General features: G+C 36.6%; 1 protein-coding gene across 1 annotated transcript in view; it reads left to right on the top strand.

Annotated features, from left to right (window-relative positions):
• LOC136027310 (RAD50-interacting protein 1-like) overlaps positions 1–20,961 on the top strand; it is a 55,876-nt gene that overhangs the window by 15,956 nt on the left and 18,959 nt on the right. Inside the window, exons 4-7 of the mRNA XM_065704429.1 lie at positions 345–485; positions 3,286–3,535; positions 10,936–11,152; positions 14,853–15,027. Coding sequence (XP_065560501.1) covers positions 345–485; positions 3,286–3,535; positions 10,936–11,152; positions 14,853–15,027 — 783 coding nt within the window. The remainder of the gene's footprint in view (positions 1–344; positions 486–3,285; positions 3,536–10,935; positions 11,153–14,852; positions 15,028–20,961) is intronic.

Raw genomic sequence — 20,961 nt, 5'->3', positions numbered from 1 at the left:
TTTATATATTTGCATATGTTCAGGAATATGTCATATTCAAATATGCATTGGATATGTTCAATACATATTCAATATGTATTGAATATGTTCAGGAATATGTTATATTCAAATATGTATATGAATATTTTATATATGTTATATGTATTTGAATATTTATTTGAATATATTTGAATATGTTGCTCGGCTGGATTCAAAGTTAAGATCTTCAGCCCCTGTATCAATATTGTTTAATTAGTAATGTAAAAAAAAAAATAAAAGTAATTTTGAATTTCTTTTATTCTTCATTCTTATAATATAACAGCAGGACTTCTCTTATATATCTTAACTGCATTTAACTTTCGCAGGTCAGTTGAAGATGTATTAGTAGAAATTGGGTGGCCGTTCATTTCAACAAATCAGTCTCTAGAGAACGTGAAAAGGACTACGGATGATGATTACAAGAAATTTCAAAGTCTTTTGAAGATTCTTGCTCTGCTAAACAATGAGTAAGGAATTTTCATAAACTATTACCACCAGATGCTGAATTGCAGTCTTAAAGGAGGGCTAAGAGGTGGTATTCAACATTGCTTTTGAGCGTCATCAATACTACTAATTTGTATAAATTAATTTATATTTTTCGTTGTTGAAACCGTTTTTAAGGTCAGAATACGTACAATTTAGCGTAAAAATCATTTACGGTGAATTCATTTCCAAACGATAGTCCACCTCTTTTCTCATTCAAATCATTCGTCTTTCTAAATATTTCTTACGTTGTGCAAGGGTAAACGTTTTGATGTTGAAAGTTTGTCCCCAAGCCATTGGGCTGTTACATACCTAGAATATTCTTTTGAATTTAAAAGCAGCTGAATCTAGATTGTAATGATAATAAACTATTCAGAATGCTGTTTTGTCTTTGAGAAAAATCTGAATATTCTTGATTTTTAATTGTCTTCATGTAAACTAATTTTATTGTGCAAGTCCTAATATGTTTGATTGCTGCAATCAACAAAAGGACAGTTCATTTCTGATTTTTTATGGCACTTGGTATTAACCAAGTGACATATAGCAATCGCAAATTCTGTCGGTCTGTCTGTCTGTCGGTCCCGGTTTTGCCACTTTAGGCCCTTCCAGGTAAGCTAGGACGTTGAATTTGGCAGGCGTATCAGGGACCGGACCAGATTAAATTAAAAATAGTCGTTTTCCCGATTTGACCATCTTGGGGGGAGTGGGGGGTCCCACTCCCCCAATAAAAATTGAAGTTAAAAATTAAAGTATTTTTAACTTACGAACGGTTGATCAGATCTTAATGAAATTTGATGTTTCGAAGGATACTGTGTCTAAGAGCTGTTATTTTAAATCCCGACCGGATATGGTGACATTGGGGGGGAGGGAGTTGGGAGGGGGAACTTAAAATCTTGGAAAACACTTAGAGTGGAGGGATCGGGATGAAAGTTGGTGGGAAAAATAAGCACAAGTCCTAGATACATGATTGACATAACCGGAACGGATCCGCTCTCTTTGGAGTAGTTGGGGGGGGGGGTTAATTCTGAAAAATTAGAAAAAATGAGGTATTTTTAACTTACGAACGGGTGATCGGATCTCAATGAAATTTGATATTTAGAAAGATATCGTGTCTCAGAGCTCTTATTTTAAATCCCGATCAGATCTGGTGACATTGGGGGGAGTTGGGAGGGGGAAACCTAAAACTTGGAAAACACTTAGAGCGGAGGGATCGGGATGAAACTTGATTGGAAAAATGAGCACAAGTCCTTGATACATGATTGACATAACCGGAACGGATCCGCTGTCTTTGGGGTAGTTGGGGGGGGGGTTAATTCTGAAAAATTAGAAAAAAATGACGTATTTTTAACTGACGAATGGGTGATCGGATCTCAATGAAATTTGATATCTAGAAGGATATCGTGTCTCAAAGCTCTTATTTTAAATTCCGACCGGATCTGGTGACATTGGGGAGAGTTTGGGGTGGGGAACCTAAAATCATGGAAAACGCTTAGATTGGAGGGATCGGGATGAAACTTGGTGGGAAAAAAAGCAGAAGTCTTAGATACGTGATTTATAATTGGAACGGATCCGCTCTATTGGGGGGGGGGGTTAATTCTGAAAAATTAGAAAAAATGACGTATTTTTAACTTACGAAGGAGTGATCGGATCTTCATGAAACTTCATATTTAGAAGGACCTCATAACTCAGATCTCTTATTTCAAATCTCAACCGGATCCAGCGTAATTGGGGGGGGGTAGTTGTGGGGGCAGCGGAAATCTTAGAAAATACTTAAAGCGGTGAGATCGGGATGAAACTGGATGGGAAGAATAAAAACCTGTCTAAAATACGTTACTGACATAACCGGACCGGATCTGCTCTCTTTGGTGGAGTGGGGGGGAGGGTAATTTTGAAAATTGAGGTATTTGTAACTTACGAAAATGTGACCGGATCTTAATGATATTTGATATTTAGAAGGGTCTTGTGCTTTAAAGCTCTAATTTTAAATTCCGACCAGATCCTCTGACATTGGGGGAGTTGGAGGGGGAAACCGGAATTCTTGGAAAACGTGAAAATTGGGGTGTTTTTATCTTACGAATAGGTGATCGGATCTGAATGAAATTTGATATTTAGTAGGAATTCATGTCTCAGAGCTCTTATTTCAAATCCCGACCAGATCTTTTGACACTGGGGGGAGTTGGAGGGGGAAATCTTGGAAACCACTTGGAGTGGAGGAATCGGGTTGAAGCTTGGTGGATAGAATAAGCAAATGTCCTTGATGCGTGATTGACGGAACCGTACTGGATTCGCTCTCTTTGGGGGAGTTGGGGGGAGGGGTTCAGTGATTTGGCGAGTTTGGCGCTTCTGGACGTGCTAGGACGATGAAAATTGGTAAGCGTGTCAGGGAGTTGCACAAATTGACTTGATAAAATTGTTTTCCCAGATTCGACCATCTGGGGGGCTAAAGGGAGAGGAAAAATTAGGTATTTATAACTTACGACTGGGCGATCGGATCTTAATGAATTTTGATATTTAGAAGGACATCGTGACTCAGAGCTATTATTTTAAATCCTGACCGGCATTAAGCCTCTTATTTTCCTTTTAAATCAATCTGTTGATTCATAGAATTTTGTTAGAGCTCATACCGTATGATCTCTTGGCTCTTAGCTCTTCTTGCCTCGTGACAAGTGCCATATGAGCTCTTAGCTCTTGTTTTTGTCAGTAATGGAGTAATTTAAGTATCGTTTGGAAAATAGTTATTGATTCAGATCTAAGGATTGTTACTCCTTTTTTTTTGTTTTTCAGGGTGGATCCTGATTCAGAGTGCATTTGGGAAATGCCGTCTTCTATTTCTGGTTTGAGTTTGCCAATGAGGCATTTGACAAAACCACTAAAAAAGCGCTTTGAGTATCATTTTAGCAGCAACCGACAGACAAACGACTTGAGTCGACCAGAGCTATACCTTACTCAAGTTTTAGATTGGTGCAAGAGTCCATGTCCGTTTTTAAGTGAATGGGTACAACCCGTTTTTGATAGTATCAACATAGATTCCAAGGTAAATTTTTCGCTTGATTGAAAAAATGAAATAACTTTAGAAAGAATACTCAGCTCTGTTGATGTAGTTTGAAAATATATTTCCGAACATTTTCAGCAATAAAATATTATTTCGAGGTTGGATCGGAACCGTGGAGTGAGGGGCGTAGGTTGGTCTTTGAACTTGGATAGGGGATAATGATTTCTGAATTCGATCCGGGCAGCAACTATGCTAATTGTGTCACTGTTTTTTTTTCTGTCTATCTGGCCGTATGATCCCTCCTTTAGTTGAGTGGCTCTTGGTCTTTTTCTCTTCTGCAATAACAGAACAAGGGAGGTACATGAAAATACAGAAGCACAGCTGGTAAATATACCTGACAAATATTTAGACACTGCAAAGTAAAAGCTTTGCTTCAGGTTTTGTTATATTTTTTGTTGATTAATAAACTCTTTCTTCTTAAAAAACAAACAAAAACATAGTAAGTAAGTAAGATTACTTAGATAGTACTAAGATTAGGAGTAAAAGATGCGCATTCTGTGTTTTTGTCTATAATGAAACGACATAAGATGTTGAAAAAGAGCCTGTACGTATGCGCAGTTGACACATCTAAAACTTTGGACTCCATTTTACATTCACAATCATTAGTTGCTTTATTAAATAGTAGTACTAGTGGTTTTATTTGCGCCTGCCTTTGTAACTGGTACCAGAATTCAATAGATCAGATCCATTATCGTGATGGATTGGCAAATCTTATTCCTCTAAAGCGTGGGGGTAAACCATGGCACAGTCTTAAGCCCATTAATTTTCAATAACGTACTTGGAATAGTGACAAGAAATATTCCATTCTATATTACTGATAGCCGTATTGATATTAGTCACCTGTCCTATGCAGATGAAAAGCTCTCTCTCGCTGAAAACTTGTCCTCAATGGAAAGAGTTGTTGAGGCTCTTCAGGCTAGATTGGCCTTTCTATTGAACCGTCAAAGGCTGAGTTTATGATTAAAAACTCAAATGAAAAAGGCACAATCTGAGTCCCTTCGATTACTGCTCCTAGATCTGACTCTTTGAATTGTTTGGCTCCTCCCTTTGGTTCATCGATAAGTGCAACGTCCATTCTTGTTATTAATGAGTTAAAAAAGAAGATCTGTAAAACATATGGTCTCCTGGCAAAAATTTAAAGATAATTGGACAAATATACGTTAGAAAGGCTTTACGGCCCCATGTTCTACCGTATGTTGTTTTATAATTCTGTTTTTAGAATCGGTTCTCTATTACTGATTAAAAACAAATTAGGGTCCAATTTTACCGGTATGCTAGGCATTTTATTGGTATCCTCTGTTGTTTCGGTGTACAAATATTAGTAAAAAAAAAAAAAAAAAAATACTATGCTTTTGATATATGTGTGAAGATGGAGGAATAATCGGAACGTTTTGAAGACTGGCGTAAGAAAATATCAGACGTTCGCATAATCATCTATTATATACAGCTGGGTTGACTGATAGTCTCTGGGTCTTAATATTAATTTAAGTTTCTGCTTGCTTATCTCTCATCATTAGATATGTAGGTCGCTTTAGTGTATAATTGCTAATTATTCACATTTTTTTCTTGTGTGTTTCTTCTTTCTTTTATTTGCTATTCCTTTTTTGTTTTTTCTTTGTTCTTTCTTTCTCTTTTTATACTCCTCTAGTGCATTTTTATAATGCATCGAAAGAAAGCAAAAATAAATTATTATTATTGTTATTAATACGTTTTTGATTCGTAAAAGATTATTGTGCTATTACACAGACCAGTCAGGGAAACATAAGATGAAAGAAGAAAAACTGTCATTCTCTTAATTTATTACAACGTTCAAAATTTATCCGTTCTGGCTAAACAGCACCTTCAAAATTTGACAGGATATTTACTAAGGATCCATGGCACATTAGTTTTCCATGGTACAGTGTGTAAGAATCATCAAGTGCAACTAATGTTAAATAACAGTTTTTTTTCTGTAAAATATTTATTGATTTGTAATGTTGAATGTTTACACAAAACACTACTACTACTAACCTCACCGCAGCGCCAAGCCGCCTGAGGCCAGGACAGCTACGCACGCTGCTTCTCAATCCCAATCTATTCAAAACCTTCCCTCTTTACACCCTCCCAGGAAGCTCCCATTTCCATTAAACCTTTGACATCCTCCCACCCCAACTGGGGACAACCTACTTTTTGTTTAGCGCTAGACGGTTAGCCAAAGAACGATCCTCAGCAATCTGTCATCCTTCATCCACAAAACGCGCCCTAGTCATCTCAACCATTCTCTTATATATTCCTAGAAAACGGGATTGAACCACAGTTTTCGTACAGCCTACTGTTTGAGATACGGTCAGCCAGCCAGATACCCAGAACAGTCCGTAGGCAATACAATGGTGAATCAAGGCTATTAGGAAGAAGGGGGGGGGGTAAAGTAAAAAAATAACATTTTTATGTAATTTAGACTATGAGGAGAATCTTCAGGTTGTATCTAATCCCAAAAGACAATAGGCTGATGAACATGACGATGTTTCTGACTTTCGACTCCTGGCCACCTCAATAAAGAAAACAGAGTTCAGGACGAAATTCCCAAAGAAAATATACGAGTAAGAGTTTCTGATCAATTGGCTTCAGATACCAAGGTTAAAAATTGGATAGAGAAAAGGGTGTCAGGTTAAAGTAAAAAACAGGCAAGTAAAAAAAAAAAGACTTGTCCTACTGTAAGTTCTATTTGAAGTATGTGGGGGGGGGGAATCACAGTTAAACAATCTACATATAAAAGCAAGTAATGAAATTGAGACGAAGTCTGGGAAAGGCAGCATTGAAAAAATCTGACTGTAGGCTGTCATCTCAAAGAAATTGAACAGCGCATCTGTGTATTTTTGGCAAAAATAATCGTCCATTACATCTTGCAGACAGTATTATCCTTTTCCCGAGAAAATTATTTCCAAAGACCAAGCCGTGGCAGGGGTCAATTTGGGTAAACAAAAAGCAGAACTTGCTAGTCGAATTGCTCAGCATCGTTTTTTTGTCTTTGATAATTGACGAAACCACTTATTGTACGTTCTTAAGCAGTTAGCGATCATGATAGTGTTTTTTAGCAAAAAAACATCTAGACTTCCCGTCGAAGTATTGGACATAGTCAAGCGTATTTATGAATCGGCTAAGGGTCTTATTAACAGCATCAAACAAGTTATCGAAAAAAAAAACTTGATTTCCTGGCAAAATATGCTTGAAATTCGTGAAGATGCAAATAACGCTATGTTTGGTGGCAATTGATCTGCTTTGACATTTATAAAAGCCACGGTCCCTCGTATCTTGAGTGTGAAACTTTTTTTCCATCTTATTCACTTATATTCATCCAATGCTTGTCACTCCTCAAGACAGTAGAAGCTCAAAATATTTATAGCCTCTTTTCCAGAAGCGTCTCCAGGTGAGATAAAGATGCAGACACTCAGGAGCTTTTTCGATTCTAAACACCAAATTCTTGCACCAGGACAGACCCGTTGGTAATCCTTTCAGGCCTGCGTAAAGAGGTTCATCTTTACGTATCCATTCATCCTATTCAGGCTTGTCACTCCTCAAGACAGTAGAAGCGTGAAATATTTATAGTCTCTTTTCTAGAAACGTCTCCAGGTGAGATAAACATACAGACACTCAGGAGCTTTTTCGATTTAAAGCGCCAAATTCTTGTACCAGAACAGACGCGTTGGTTATCCTTTCAGGTTTGCGTAAAGAGGTCCATCGAGAAACTACTACTACTACTACTACTACTACTAATAACTCACTGCAGCACCAAGCCGCCTGAGGCCAACACAGCTACGCACGCTCCTCCTCCAACCTAATCTATTTAAAGCCTCCCTCTTTACACCCTCCCAGGAAGTTCCCATTTCCTTTAAATCTTTATTTATGACATCCCCCCAACCCAGACAAGGACGACCTGCTTTCCGTGTAGCCCCAGACGGTTGGCCAAAAAGGACAATCTTCGGTAATCTGTCATCCTTCATCCGTAGCACGTGGCCTAGCTATCTCAACCTTTCTTTCATTATAGCCACAGAAAGCGGGATTGAACCACACTTTTCGCACAACCTACTGTTTGAAATACGGTCAGTCAGCCGGTTACCCAGAACAATCCGTAGGCGATTTCTCTGGAAAACATCTAGTAAATTTTCATCTGCTTTTCGGAGTGCCCATGCTTCAGAGCCATATTTGACCACTGTCATCACTGTAGCTTCCAATATTCTAATCTTGGTTTGTAGACTTATCTTTCTATTCTTCCAAACTTTTTTTTACTGTGAAAAAACACCCTGAGCTTTAGCTATTCTACTTTTAACATCTTCACTGCTCCCACCATCTTTACTAATAATACTACCAACAACCTTATCAATCTTTTCGTTACCTAATGTCACCTATTCATCTTCACTTATTCCTAGCCTTAGTGACTTGGGTTGCTCTTATTCAGTATCTCCTAGAAACCACGCTTGACGACCAAACTAAAGCCAATGCCCCTATCTTTTTAGCATTACAAAGTGAGTGACAGCACAAAACAAAGTCATACCTTGAAGTTGTGGACTGCTCCTTTGGCCTCTTCAACGATTTCTATACATTTTTTCAATCCGAGCTTTTGCCTCTTTGCTCTTATTTTATTATAAATCCGCTTGAGGAGGATTATGAATTAGCAATTCATTTGAAATAGCATCGAACGGGACTTACCCGCAAGGAAGATTTGTGGCCTCCCCCCTTTAACAAAATATAGTTGATGAGAAATGAATTTCTCCAATTCAGATCAAATCAGATACACTAATCCAATAATACAGTTATATAAATTTAGACACACTAAAATAGACTGGCTTTTCTCACAGTTCATAGATATCCCATCCAAACCAGATCTTTTACTTTGAACTCTGAATCAATAGTGTATATGAAACAGGACTACTTTAAAAAGGTAGTTCATAAACAAAAGGTTTTACCTTTGATTCCTTCCGCTCCTAGTGTAATTGTTTTAGTAAGTGCTTAGAGTCACTGGTGCCCTCTATACGCGGAGGCTCTGTCGTTTTTTAAAATCAAAAAGAGACTATAATATTAAAAAATATAAAAAATCCTTTTCTAATTCATCTTTCAAATTCTTCTTCTTTTCTTTCTTTTATCCAGAGCTCTTTGGTCTATACTGAAATGTCCTGAATGTAATTTTCGTACTCCTTAAAACAAAGTAAAAAATCAATCACATTTCTTTCTTGTTGTTTACTCTAAGACTGCCGGGTTAATTGTCATCTAATTCATCACTGTTTCACTATTATTTCCTTTACTTTACTACCTATCTACCTTACCTCTTCCTCGGCATTTCATAGCTTTCTACCTTTCTAACTCCTCACATTCCTATTTTTTTTGCCTAATACATTTTATCTACTTTTTCCCTAAAAACAATCCCCATTCATACGATTCCTCATCCGTTAATTTACGATTAAACAATTTTAGAATTCACATTCTAGCTACCTCACATTCTAGTGTGTAGAGAATTCATATTCTCTATACACGGCGGCAAGGGGCTGCTCCCATTCATTACGCCTATAACATATAACATTAAAATACAAATTTACAGTACATATACATTTTTGAACTGTAAAATACTTTCACTTTTCTTAAAATACTTTACAACACTTTTCGCTACATTTACATAAAAAACACCATTTTTTTATAACACCAGTTTTTTTAGTACATCACATTCCATCATATTTTGCTTTTGCTGGGCCTTGTGTTATTGGGTAGTTACAACAATACTCAAAAAATTTCCCAAAAAACAAACATTACACAATCCAGGCGAATCGTACTCCCTCAATATTTAAAGCAAATTCCAGTAATTCACATACAACTCTTCAAACTCAAGACTTCAAATCTAAACTCAATTATCTAACTCTCAAAGATTTCAAATCTAAACTATATGATTTTTTTTTTAAATCATACAACATCCTATATTTTTTCTATATTCCCTAAAATTAGATTCAATCATAAATCCCATACATTCTAGATATTCAATTACATTTAAATCTCACCTAATATATAAACTTAAAATTACTGAGCAAATTCTGAAGCTAACTATTATTATCTAAAAATTCTAATCAAACTCTAAAATCAAACACTTCATTAAAATTTCGAAATATTTAACTTGAATTCTAAAATTATTTCATAAATATATATTTTTTACTCTTTAAAGGCAAGTGCCAGGAAGTTTGTGGATAATATTGTATCTAATTTTCTTGGAACTGGACTATATTTGCAATTTTAATTTGTATACTAAACTAGATCCTTATCATTCAAGTCAGTATTTGCCTTTAAATGAGACATATATATGGGAATAGCGGCAACCTATTCCATGAAAGAACTCCAAAGATGCTGAAGAGCTATGTGATAACACTGATCTCTTTTACCAGTCTTGTCGAAAATAATACATAGTACTGATAAAGCAGATCAAAAACCGGTTCGAGTCTAAAGACGAAATTTACGTAAGCTACATTTGGATACCCAAATTGAAGAACTCTCAGTGGAACAGTACTGGAAGAAAATACTTGATCTGAGGATTCGCTGTAGCAGCATCAAGTACCCAGAACTGCGGAAGTGCATATCGCTGGTCTTCTTGCTGCCTTTTAGCAATGCTCCAGTGGAGTGCTTGTTCGCCATTCTGAAAACAAAGATCCGTAGTAGTCTCGAGAATGTCACCCTAGTCTCACTTTGTCGAGTCAATTACTGGGCGGAAACGAAGATAAAACTTCGTCAATTGTCAGAATACTGAAAGCTGTCGCTGTTTTGAAGACGGGGGCAAACTTTACATGCCATTAAGTCCTGTAGGTGACATTTCTTTGAACTTCTTTTTAATATATTCTTGTTAGTGTAAAAGATGTTATATATTATCATTATCTGAAGTAAAAAGTAATAATTTGATGTTGCATTGTATTTTTCATGTAAATTCTGGGGCAAAATATCTATTATTTCTAGGGAGAAAAATAAGGAGAAATCAGACATTAAATCAAGAAGTTTTAGGGAAAATTGGTATGAAAATAGGGAGAATCAAATTTTAAAAAAGTGGAAGCAGTGCTCCCAATGTCTGCCATTTGAAACTTGCTGGTATATTTACCCTGATATAGTGATAGATTTACGAGTGAAGCGCTGTATCAGATAGTTTACCCGGCTATTTGTTCTACAAAAGTTCAGTCTGTTAGCTATAAATTTGACTGATTGTTACTTGTCTTGTATTGGTATCTTACTGTTTGCGTGATTTTAATTCTTGAGATTATTTTCAGTGTATTATTGCAATAATTTGCATTTAACATTTCATTGACAATCCAGTGCCAGCGTATGTTTTTTATGCTACTAAACAAAACAAAGAAATTATTTATTTTATGTGTTAATTTTAGGAAGAATTCACAAGAGCTTTGTGTGGTTTAGTTGTGGTTAAGCTAAATCATGACCTCCCCCTTTTATATGAGGATGACTACCTTTTTGGTCATTGTATCGATGAAATTCTTGCATTTGAGAGAGAACTAAGAGTCAGTGTTCACAATCAACCCTCAGTCCATGAAACATTGACAGGTGAACGCACGTTAGAAAAATGGCTACGCACTGAGAAAAAATGTAAATATTATTTTAATTTCTTTTCATCTTAAGATACCGGATGGGCTTAGTATAAATATGAATTGGTACCGTAGGTATAAACTAGAATTTCCAGTGGGGATCAAAGGATGCCTGTAGAGGGATTTGAGACACCCAAAAAAGCTTTTTTTCTGCCCAAATAGAAGTACGAGAATGCATTAGAACATCAAAGAATAATTCCAGAGGGATAAGATACTTCTAAAAAAGAAAGTTGTTTTACTCAGGTATCCTGTTCTTAAAAGCAACACAAATATAGATTGACATTAAAAGATGCTACCTGACGGGTCTGGTACTTTGAGATAAGTTGAGATGAATCCATAGGCCCTGAAATGCTAAAATTCTGACTTTGGAATCTGTATTAGATAAGTGCCTGTAAAGAGAGAAAGATGTTAGCTTTTATATTCTTTCTTATTCTTGTCGGGGCAAAGAGGCTATCAAGGAAATGTGCTTGTCTCAAGGAGAATAGACGACGGTGTGGAAAAGTAGTCGGTGACAGTTGGCCGATTTCTAATTCTAGTGGTCGGAGAGAAATGGTAAATTTGAAATAGCCTTTGATGCTCATTTGAATGACCAGGCATCAAAGGATAAATCGTGCGAAAAAAGTAGTTTGATCTGGCTTTCTAAGACCATGATTAAAAAAAAAAGTTAAAAAAAGATGTTTAAGTTGTGTTCTACAGGGAAGAATGATAGACGAACAAAAATTGAATTTTTTGGTAATCCAAATGGGGGTAAAAGAATAACAGGAAGTCCAAGATGCTGTGGACAGAGTTGAGAAGAAAAGAACTAGGAAGTAAGAACTTGATAGAAGGTAGTGAAGAGTGGAGCTTTGAAAAAAGTAGGGTGAATGAAGAGTGTGAGGTAGATAGATCCGGTAGAAGGAGCTATAGTACGTGTGATGCATTTGCGACTTGAAACTAAGTAGAAAATATTAGTTTGGGAACTTTCGGTAAATAAATCTAGTTACTCTAACATTTTTCCCTCGAATCTAACCAATGAGCCATTTTGGACACTATAAATTTTCCGATGCTTTAAGTACTCAATAGGTTTTCGTCCGTTTTTACAATGTATTTAGATTACTTTAAGGAAGAATTAAGCAGAGATGCCGAAACATACTTAGTTAAAGGCATAGTAATAGAGGAAAATTTTAAAACCATGGACTAATATTCTTTTTTAGATAATCCCATAAGGCCATGTATAGCTTTTACGAAGAAATTCTAAATGCGGACGAAAGAGAAACAAGTTTGTAAGACTGGTATTTGCAGAAGTTTACAGAATTAGTGTTATCGTCATCTTTGAATAAAAAATTGCCTTTACTTCATTTAGTGCATGCGTGATAACGCCTTTTTCAATGACAGATTAACTAAATATGGGAGAAAGATTATAGCGAGGAAAATGAGCCATTTTATCTTATGAATCAAATTCATTCTGGAGGTCGTCGAATTAAAAGTGGTGTCACAATTGTTCTTATTGATAACTCTGGCACTTTCTCTAGAACTATTGATTTGACTCGTGGAGAACCAAGGTACCATCAATAATAATTTTGAGACATTCGAACATAAGAGGCTTTACACTAATATTCATCTACACTGACAAGATAAGATAAAAGATCCTTAGACGTTCTAGATTCGTTTGTTATTAAGTTACAGTCAGTAAGTTCTTTGGATATTAAGGATATTTCGGCTATTAAGTTACAGTCAGTAAGTTCTTCGGATGGTAACAAAGGTTTTGACCCCCCCCCCCATAGGATTCAAAGAAATCCCAAGGAATAATGATTACCAAGAATAGTTTTTCTCACTCTGACCACGGTTGTGCCTATGTGCAACTACTTAGTTTTTGCTAGTTGTTACTATTTGTATCACCATTTTTAAGAATACACCATATTTTTTTTTCATTTTTGAATGTGAATTCGAATTTTTTTTTTACAAAGCATGTATTTAACAAGCTTGCTGCTAATTTTGTTCATTTAGAGGAGTAGGGAATGTTTTTTAAACATTGGACTTGTCCCAGCTTTTTGTGTAAGGAACGTTTGAAAGATTATTAAAGTTTCTTTGTTTTTCTTTGTAAAATGAATAAGGATAAACTGACCAGCTAAAAATAACATAAGCGCCATTTTAGCGTGCGTTTTCTAATACTCCTATGGGGATTGCGATTTCACATAGTTCTTAGCTTCATAACCTAGACTCTACGATTAACGTGTTTGCCTATTTGTACCAAAAGTACCAGTAGTATGAATTGTACATGTATATGGATTTCTATTGGGGTATATATATATATAGCTTGGTGGGTACCACAGATGTGCACAGCCAGACCTTGGGGGGGGGGAAGAATACTTATGGGGGAGGCTACTAAAATAAAAACAGCTAAGTTCAACACTATCATTACGGCTATGATTCTTAAAACCATTTGAGACACTCCGGGGTCTGAAATAACCCAAGTTAATTTTTTTTTTGGAAATTTAGTGTGTTTTGGATTCAGAGATGTTATTGACCCAAAATAGATTTGATCAACGGCAACACTCGACCGGATAAATCCATATTAATTCAAGATAGCCTAAATAATAATGCCTTTCATCTGATCAACATTTTAACATTACGAACAACTTTTGGGGTTGTTTAATAACAAGGTGTACAAACATTTCCAATATCTTTCTGTACGCGTATAAATTGTAGAATAAGTCGGGACCATGGGTGAAACTAGTCTAATAGGTCTGAAACAGGCTTATAGGATTGAGAATGAATATCTGAGGCTCAACAATTAGCCAATGCAGACTTTACAAAACTTTAACAAACTTGGATTTTTAAAGGATAAGGTACAGTTATATTTTCTAAACGGCTCTCACAGGTTCTTCAATGTTAGAAACGGGGATATTAGAAACATGGAAATTCTATAATAATGACGTCGGTTATAACTAATTGCGAGCTATATATTCTACGTGTGATGAACTAATACAGAAGAGCATGTATATTACGTATTTGATATTATGTGTTTTTTTATATTGGGTGTTTTTTATTAGATTATAATGTATTTTAACGAATGTTTCTCAGAGTTTTCCTTGGGACGTATGATCCTCGACGTGCTTACCTTTACCTTTGGCGGAAACATGACGATGGAAGGATTTGAAGTATGTTCTTGAATACATTGGGTAGAGATTCTCTTTAAAAACACAGAAATTGAATTATTAAGGAGTTATCAGTTACTGATAGCACCATGGTGCTGTCAGTTGCGATGAAGGTCTTTATGATCTTGGTTGTATATTTACATACAATATCATCTGGCTGGATAAGTTTATTCCCTTTTTAATTTTAGGAATGTCTTTTTTGTGGTATGACGAGGGAGGAGCCTTAAGTCGTTTATATAGCCCTAGATGAAAATAGTTCTATTTGAGGATGTGAGATTTATGGTTCAGTTCAAAGGAAAAAAAAAATTTACTAAATATTGATATTCGCTGATCTTGAAGAAAAATTTCCCTGATATTTATTACAGAATGAGCTGAGGTCTTGAAGTCAACCTTAACCTGAAAAGATCTTAAATAGGGTGCAAATGAGCTTTTTAAGAAGACAACATATTTAGTTTCACTTTTTCATCTTTTATGTTTGAGTTTAGGTGTGGAGTTTAACGGCCGAAACTATATTAATTGTCTAATTTGTGTATTTAAACTGTTGACTAAAGGATACATCTTTAGATGCTATAGAGAAGATGGACGCCATGCTCAGCTCTGATACTGCCTGGCTTTCTACCAGCGGTGTAGAATTCGATGGTGTTACGGTGCTTTACGTCACAGAAGTTGCAGAAAAATTTGCAAAAACTCTTTTGGCGATGACTGATCGATACAATGTTTTGCCACAGGTTGAGCACAGGTAACAGTTTTGTAATCCTGTTGCTATCTTGTACCTCTTCCCTCCCTACAGGAAACAGTAATTGACATGATTATCGAGGTCAGCCAAATAATTTTATTGGTTGGATTTTCCGTCGAAATTTCTGCAAAACCCAATATGAAATTGTGGTAAAGTCGAAAAAATCAGTAAAATTAATAAATTAGTAAATAAAATTATTAAAAAAACTAATAAATTAGTAAAATTAAATAAGGACGATTTGTCTTGCCTCAAATCCTCGAAACAAGAACTTTTGAGCCCCCATCCTTAGTGCTGTAACTGGCAAAATTGGTCACGTTAAAATTGTGTATTTTACTGTAATTTTACGGACCCCTGGAAAATTGGTATTTTACTTATTTTACGAAATTTACGTATTTTGTCGGTATTTTATATATTTTACTAGTATCTTTTACGACGGCTTGCAATTTTCAGAGCACAAAAGCGCGAAGAGGCTGACAGAAAAAGGATTGATTATGATTTTGTGTTGTGTATAGCTGTGTTCCCTGGTTCAAAAGGTAGTCTGTTTGACTAAGGTCTCTTGTTATCAGAACGATGAGCTGTACGGTTACAGATAATGAAAGTATGAGCTGAAGTAAAATTACATTAGTTCTGTGAAAAGACAGAAAGGGATACAAGCAGGATTGGCATATGACAAACAAGAACAAAAATAGTAAAACTAAATTGCCGAGAAAAATGAGGGTAATGTCAGCCAGCAGACAAAAACGAAGCGAAAATGATAGAGGTAGATATCTTGTCAGGAACTTCCGCCCAGTCGTCTTCAGCGCTAAAAAGAAAGAAAGACTAACCTTTCGAATCAACTCTAACTAAGCAGAAGAAATATTGAATCAAACAAACCAAAAAACCAAGCCAGAATAAAAAAAAAGTATTCACCAGTTAGATTGGGCAAGAATTCTCTACTTAGTAATTGACTTTGCTTGTCTACCGACCTGATTTTCATTAAAAGTGTGGTCTGATGATATAAAATTAAATTGAATAAAAACGCTATTTAAATCCTTTAATTTAAGTTATTGTACATTGTGTTTATAGGAATATCTCCAGTATCTTGACTTGAAGCAAAATCAGTTATGGATTTTTCTTTCTTTCAATTATCTTCCTAAAAGAATGTGGGAAGCCATTCGCTTCAAATATTAAAGTTGCCTCATCCAAAAGAACTACAGGATCTGGATTTTCAACAATGGGAAAGGCCAAAGCAGAATCAATATCCTCGTATTTATTTTAAATTTCACACCTCAGAGAAATCTTGTAATAATCCTATCTTTTTCCTGGAAGCCAGCATTTACCCCACACCCCCACCCTGGAAAATATCCCCACGGAATATCCCCCCTCCCCTGTGGAAAACTGCCCGCTGTCTTTCTCTTGGAAAATTCCAGATTTTCATTAGAAGGGAAATTGAAATTTCTACTCTCCCATTTAAGTCTGGGGCAATCGTGTTGCATTAGATATAGTAAAGACCCATAAGGGTTCAATATGTTAATATTCGTTCATTAATTTTTTTTCCAGAGGCACTTCATGTGGAAGGGGTGGTCGAATAAGCTTTTGGAAAGGGCTCAGTCAATTCGAAATTGAAAGTTTCAGTACCATTTTCTAAGATTTAGCCGGCTTTCCAACCAATTGCTACTTAATGAGTTGTTACTGACCACAGTGTTTAGAAGAAATTCTTATTCTAGTTTAGCGGCCCTTGCGTGTCAGCAGTTGTTTTGAAAGGATCTTCAGATAAATACAGAATTAGCTCTGAAGAAGAGATGATGGGAGGGTGGAGGTAGAAATTGATATATAATTATCAGGGCCATATCCTGGACTTTTGTTTGGGGGGGCCTTCGAAACAGGCACAGTCACTTGAATCAGAATCTAATTCTGAGCGAGAGGAGTTAGATTGGCAAGCAAATCCTGTTGAAGACAGTCTTAATTACTGAAAGTGAATGAATGTTCCGCTCAAATGACCCAGTGCATAGTTAATCAAAGTGTTAAAAACCTGTTTTTAATTATGTTCTATACTTCTATAAATAAATGAAAAGTAACATTTATATGATATGTACAGTGGTTCCCAACCGGTGGTACGCGTACCCCAGGGGGTACGCGAAACCCTCGCAGGGGGTACGCGAAGGTCCCAAAATTAATTTAGTCTACATCTTTAAAACTTGTTTCTGACTCAGTTCCAACATTTCCCTCAAAATCAGATAACATAACCCATTGTACGTAATTTCAGACTCATTTTCAAAACTTTCCCTTTCAGTAACCCGCTAATTTTTCTCCATAGCCGTAAGGTCTCGATTTAAACTCAGCGGGTTCAGTATCTTGTCATCTGTTGAAACACGAAGTTCGTGAATTGTGGTTGCAAACAAAGATGGATAGATTCCTGATCAGGAATAACAAGAAGCCGAATGATGGTACCCAAAACTCTGAACCTGCACCTAAGAAGAAGAAATATGACGAATCATCGGTCAAAGTGCGTCGATATTTGTCAGAATACCTAGGGCTCGGATTTAGTGCGACAAAGTCTGATCCAGTGAATGCACAGTGCGTTCTTTGTGGTCAAGTCTTGGCCAACAGTTCCATGAAACCTGCGCATATGAACCGGCATCTCAGTACTGTGCACCCTTCTCATGTCGGTAAGCCCATAGAGTTTTTCAAGCGTAAACAAGAAGCATTCGCTAGTAACTGTTTGGAAATTGCAAAAGTGGCATCAGTTTCTTCAAAGGCTCTCCGGGCTTCGTATGCTGTTTCATATTTAGTTGCGAAACAGAAAAAACCGCACACCATCGCCGAATGTCTGATATTACCAGCACTAGTGAAAGTCAGTGAAATAATGTTTGACACGAAAACTGCTACTGCCCTTCAGTCTATACCTGTGTCGAACAATACCATTTCAAGAAGGATAGAAGACATTGCAAGCGATATTGTCATGCAGGTTATTGAGCAAATAAAGTTGACGAAGATGTTTGCGTTACAGCTTGACGAAAGCACGGATGTGTCAGGTGAAGCCCAGGTGATCGTCTTTGTTCGATATCAAGATTGTTCTGACATAAGAGAAAATATTCTGTTTTGTCAAAACCTACAGTCAAGAACAACAGGAGAAGAACTATTCAAGGTGATTGACAAATTCTTCGCAGAAGGGGGCATCTTGTGGGACTGGTGTCTATCAGTTTGCAGTGATGGAGCTGCCGCCCTAACAGGGAAGAATAATGGGCTCATGGCCTGGATAAGGAAGAAAAATCCAAAGGTGAAGTGGTTGCACTGCATCATTCACAGGCAAGCTCTTGCATCGAAAAGGATGAACGCACATCTGCACGAGACCCTCAACGAGGCTGTAAAAGTGATCAACTTCATCAAAGCCCGACCACTGAACTCAAGAATGTTCAAGTTGCTGTGCCAAGAGATGGGTTCAGAACATCAACATTTACTTCTGCACACAGAAGTTCGCTGGTTGTCTCGTGGGAAGATTTCAAACAGACTTTTCGAGCTTCGACAAGAAGTTCATATGTTTCTTCTGGAGCAAAAATCTGCATTCAGTTCACTTTTTGAAAACCAGGACTGGGTCTGCAGGCTGGCCTATCTTGCGGATATTTTCGACAAACTGAATGACTTGAATCTGTCAATGCAAGGTTTCCGGACGGACGAACTTTCCCTGAATTCGAAGATGTGTGCTTTCATCAAGAAATTGGAGTTCTGGCTTAAAAAGGTTCAAAGAAACAGCGTTAGTGTCTTCCCGACCCTTGACAAGTTTGCGGACGATAGTGAAATTGATAACCTCAACACAATCTGTGATTGTATTCGGGAGCATCTGACAAATTTGCGAGATGAACTTGTGTCATATTTCCCATCGATTATGAACCAAGATAGAACGCAGGATTGGATCCAAAATCCATTTGTTGAAGACGTGACCTCAAGCTCCGGTCTTAGTGACAAGCTTACAGCGAATCTGATCGAACTTGCCAGTGATCGCGCCTTAGAACTGAAATTCCAAAATGTAACTGTTTCCCAGTTTTGGCTGGAGGTGAAAGGAGAATACAAGGAACTAAGTGAAATCGCCATGTCTGCTTTGTTACCATTCGGATCCACTTACCTTTGTGAAGTGTCATTTTCGGCAATGTCATTGATCAAAACCAAACACAGAAACAGACTGAGTGTACAAAATGACCTTATAATTGCCGTTAGTGACATCGAGCCAAGATTTGATAATATTTTAGCAAAAAAGCAGCCTCAAGTTTCTCATTGATTTTGTACGTACATTTAAGCACCGTCATATTGGACAATAAATCTCGTGCTTTTGAAAATCTGATTTTAGTTAAGAAAAAAGTAAAACAACGATTCTCAAGAAAGGGGTACGCAAACTTTTTGGGCCTTGACTAGGGGTACGCGGACCGAAAAAGGTTGGGAACCACTGTGATATGAGGAATGTGACTGAAGACGGTTATTCAAATATGTAAGACTGTTAGGGTAACATTTCTTATGTTTAAATATAGAAAAAATGATTAATATGATTTTACTCGCAAATAAAGGTAAATTTAATTCATTTACTGAATAAATTTATTAGGCACAGTGAATTAGAAATTACTTATAAATTTTAATTATTTATTAGGCACAAGATTACCAGAGGGATAAACTAGAAAGTTAGTTAAATTGATAAACTCTAGATGAAGGGGCATTAGCTTTTGCCCAGGAAAATCAGAATAATTGAAAAATTTTCATTGAAAGCTGTAAGTGATGCTTAAAAAAGAATGTTCAAATGGTCTTGTAGCTACAGGGCGACGCCAAAGCACCGATTTTACTGTTTATTTCCTAGACAGTACCGTATTTTACCAATTTTATCTTTTTTCACCATTTTTACCTCATTTTACCAATTTTACTTACCGATTTTTTATTTTATGGTAAATTTACAACACTACACATCCTTAAAAAACGGAAACTTCACTTTTTTGCAAGATTAACATGCATCTCATTTAGTCAGAGCGCCAGATTCTCTATCATGCACCCACCCATGCCGGAAGGTACAAAAATGCTGAGGATGGATCCTAGGGTAGTCGACCATGCTGAAAACGAATATCGTAGGGCGTTGCTCGTCGTTGGGGCGTTTCTAAGATATATGCCAAAAACGCCAAATTTAGCCTATAACTAAGTGTGACGATTTAGGATTTTTTTTGCGAGTTATTGGGTTGAGGAATCCGATGTAATGTTATATCAATCGAAAGAAGAGATCTAGATCTACAAGAATATGATTTTTAAATTGAAAAAAAATACTCTTTTTTCTCTATTTACTGCAGTTTCAAAATAAGTGATGTAAAATGAGACAAATATCTCAAAGGAAGGCTAAAAACTCGAAATATCACGATAACAAAGCTTTTTTTTCATATTAGAAAAGAAAGTTCATTAATTCTGTACAATTTGAGCTGAAAAAATATAAACTATTTTTATTCTTAATAGGTCTGTGATTTTTTCTACATGAAAGAATTCTGCTTCACAGATGAAATCAGTCGGAGCACTGGAATTGTCTTACTCGGCCTGCACGTAAAACTGGGTAATAGTAACTGATTAGGGACTTGTTGTAAATAAAAGTAAAAGGTATTAAATAAAACTTTCAAAAATATTCCTCATTTTCTTCATCCGAGAATTCAGATCGGGCAAGGTCAGACTCCCTGCACGCCCTCCTCGTTCCGTGGCAGGAGCATAAGCTGCGGCATCCTTTCATTTTTGAGCAGCTACAGTCTTTCCTGCATCTTCCACTTTTGCATCTGCAGTAAGCTTCCAGGCTTGATACTTCTTTACAGCTTGAGCCGACCGCATCTACTCCCCCTTCAGCCATCTTCCATCCATGGAGGAGTGGATTTGGAATGCTCGACCGAGCCCGTACTGACGACAAGATTATCCATGTAGCCATTATGGCTCTTCGTATGTATGGCT

The sequence above is a fragment of the Artemia franciscana genome, chromosome 5 (assembly GCF_032884065.1).
Source record: "Artemia franciscana chromosome 5, ASM3288406v1, whole genome shotgun sequence".
Taxonomy (NCBI): domain Eukaryota; kingdom Metazoa; phylum Arthropoda; class Branchiopoda; order Anostraca; family Artemiidae; genus Artemia; species Artemia franciscana.
The sequence above is the reverse complement of the archived record's forward strand: the minus strand, read 5'-3'. Positions and strand labels throughout refer to the sequence as shown.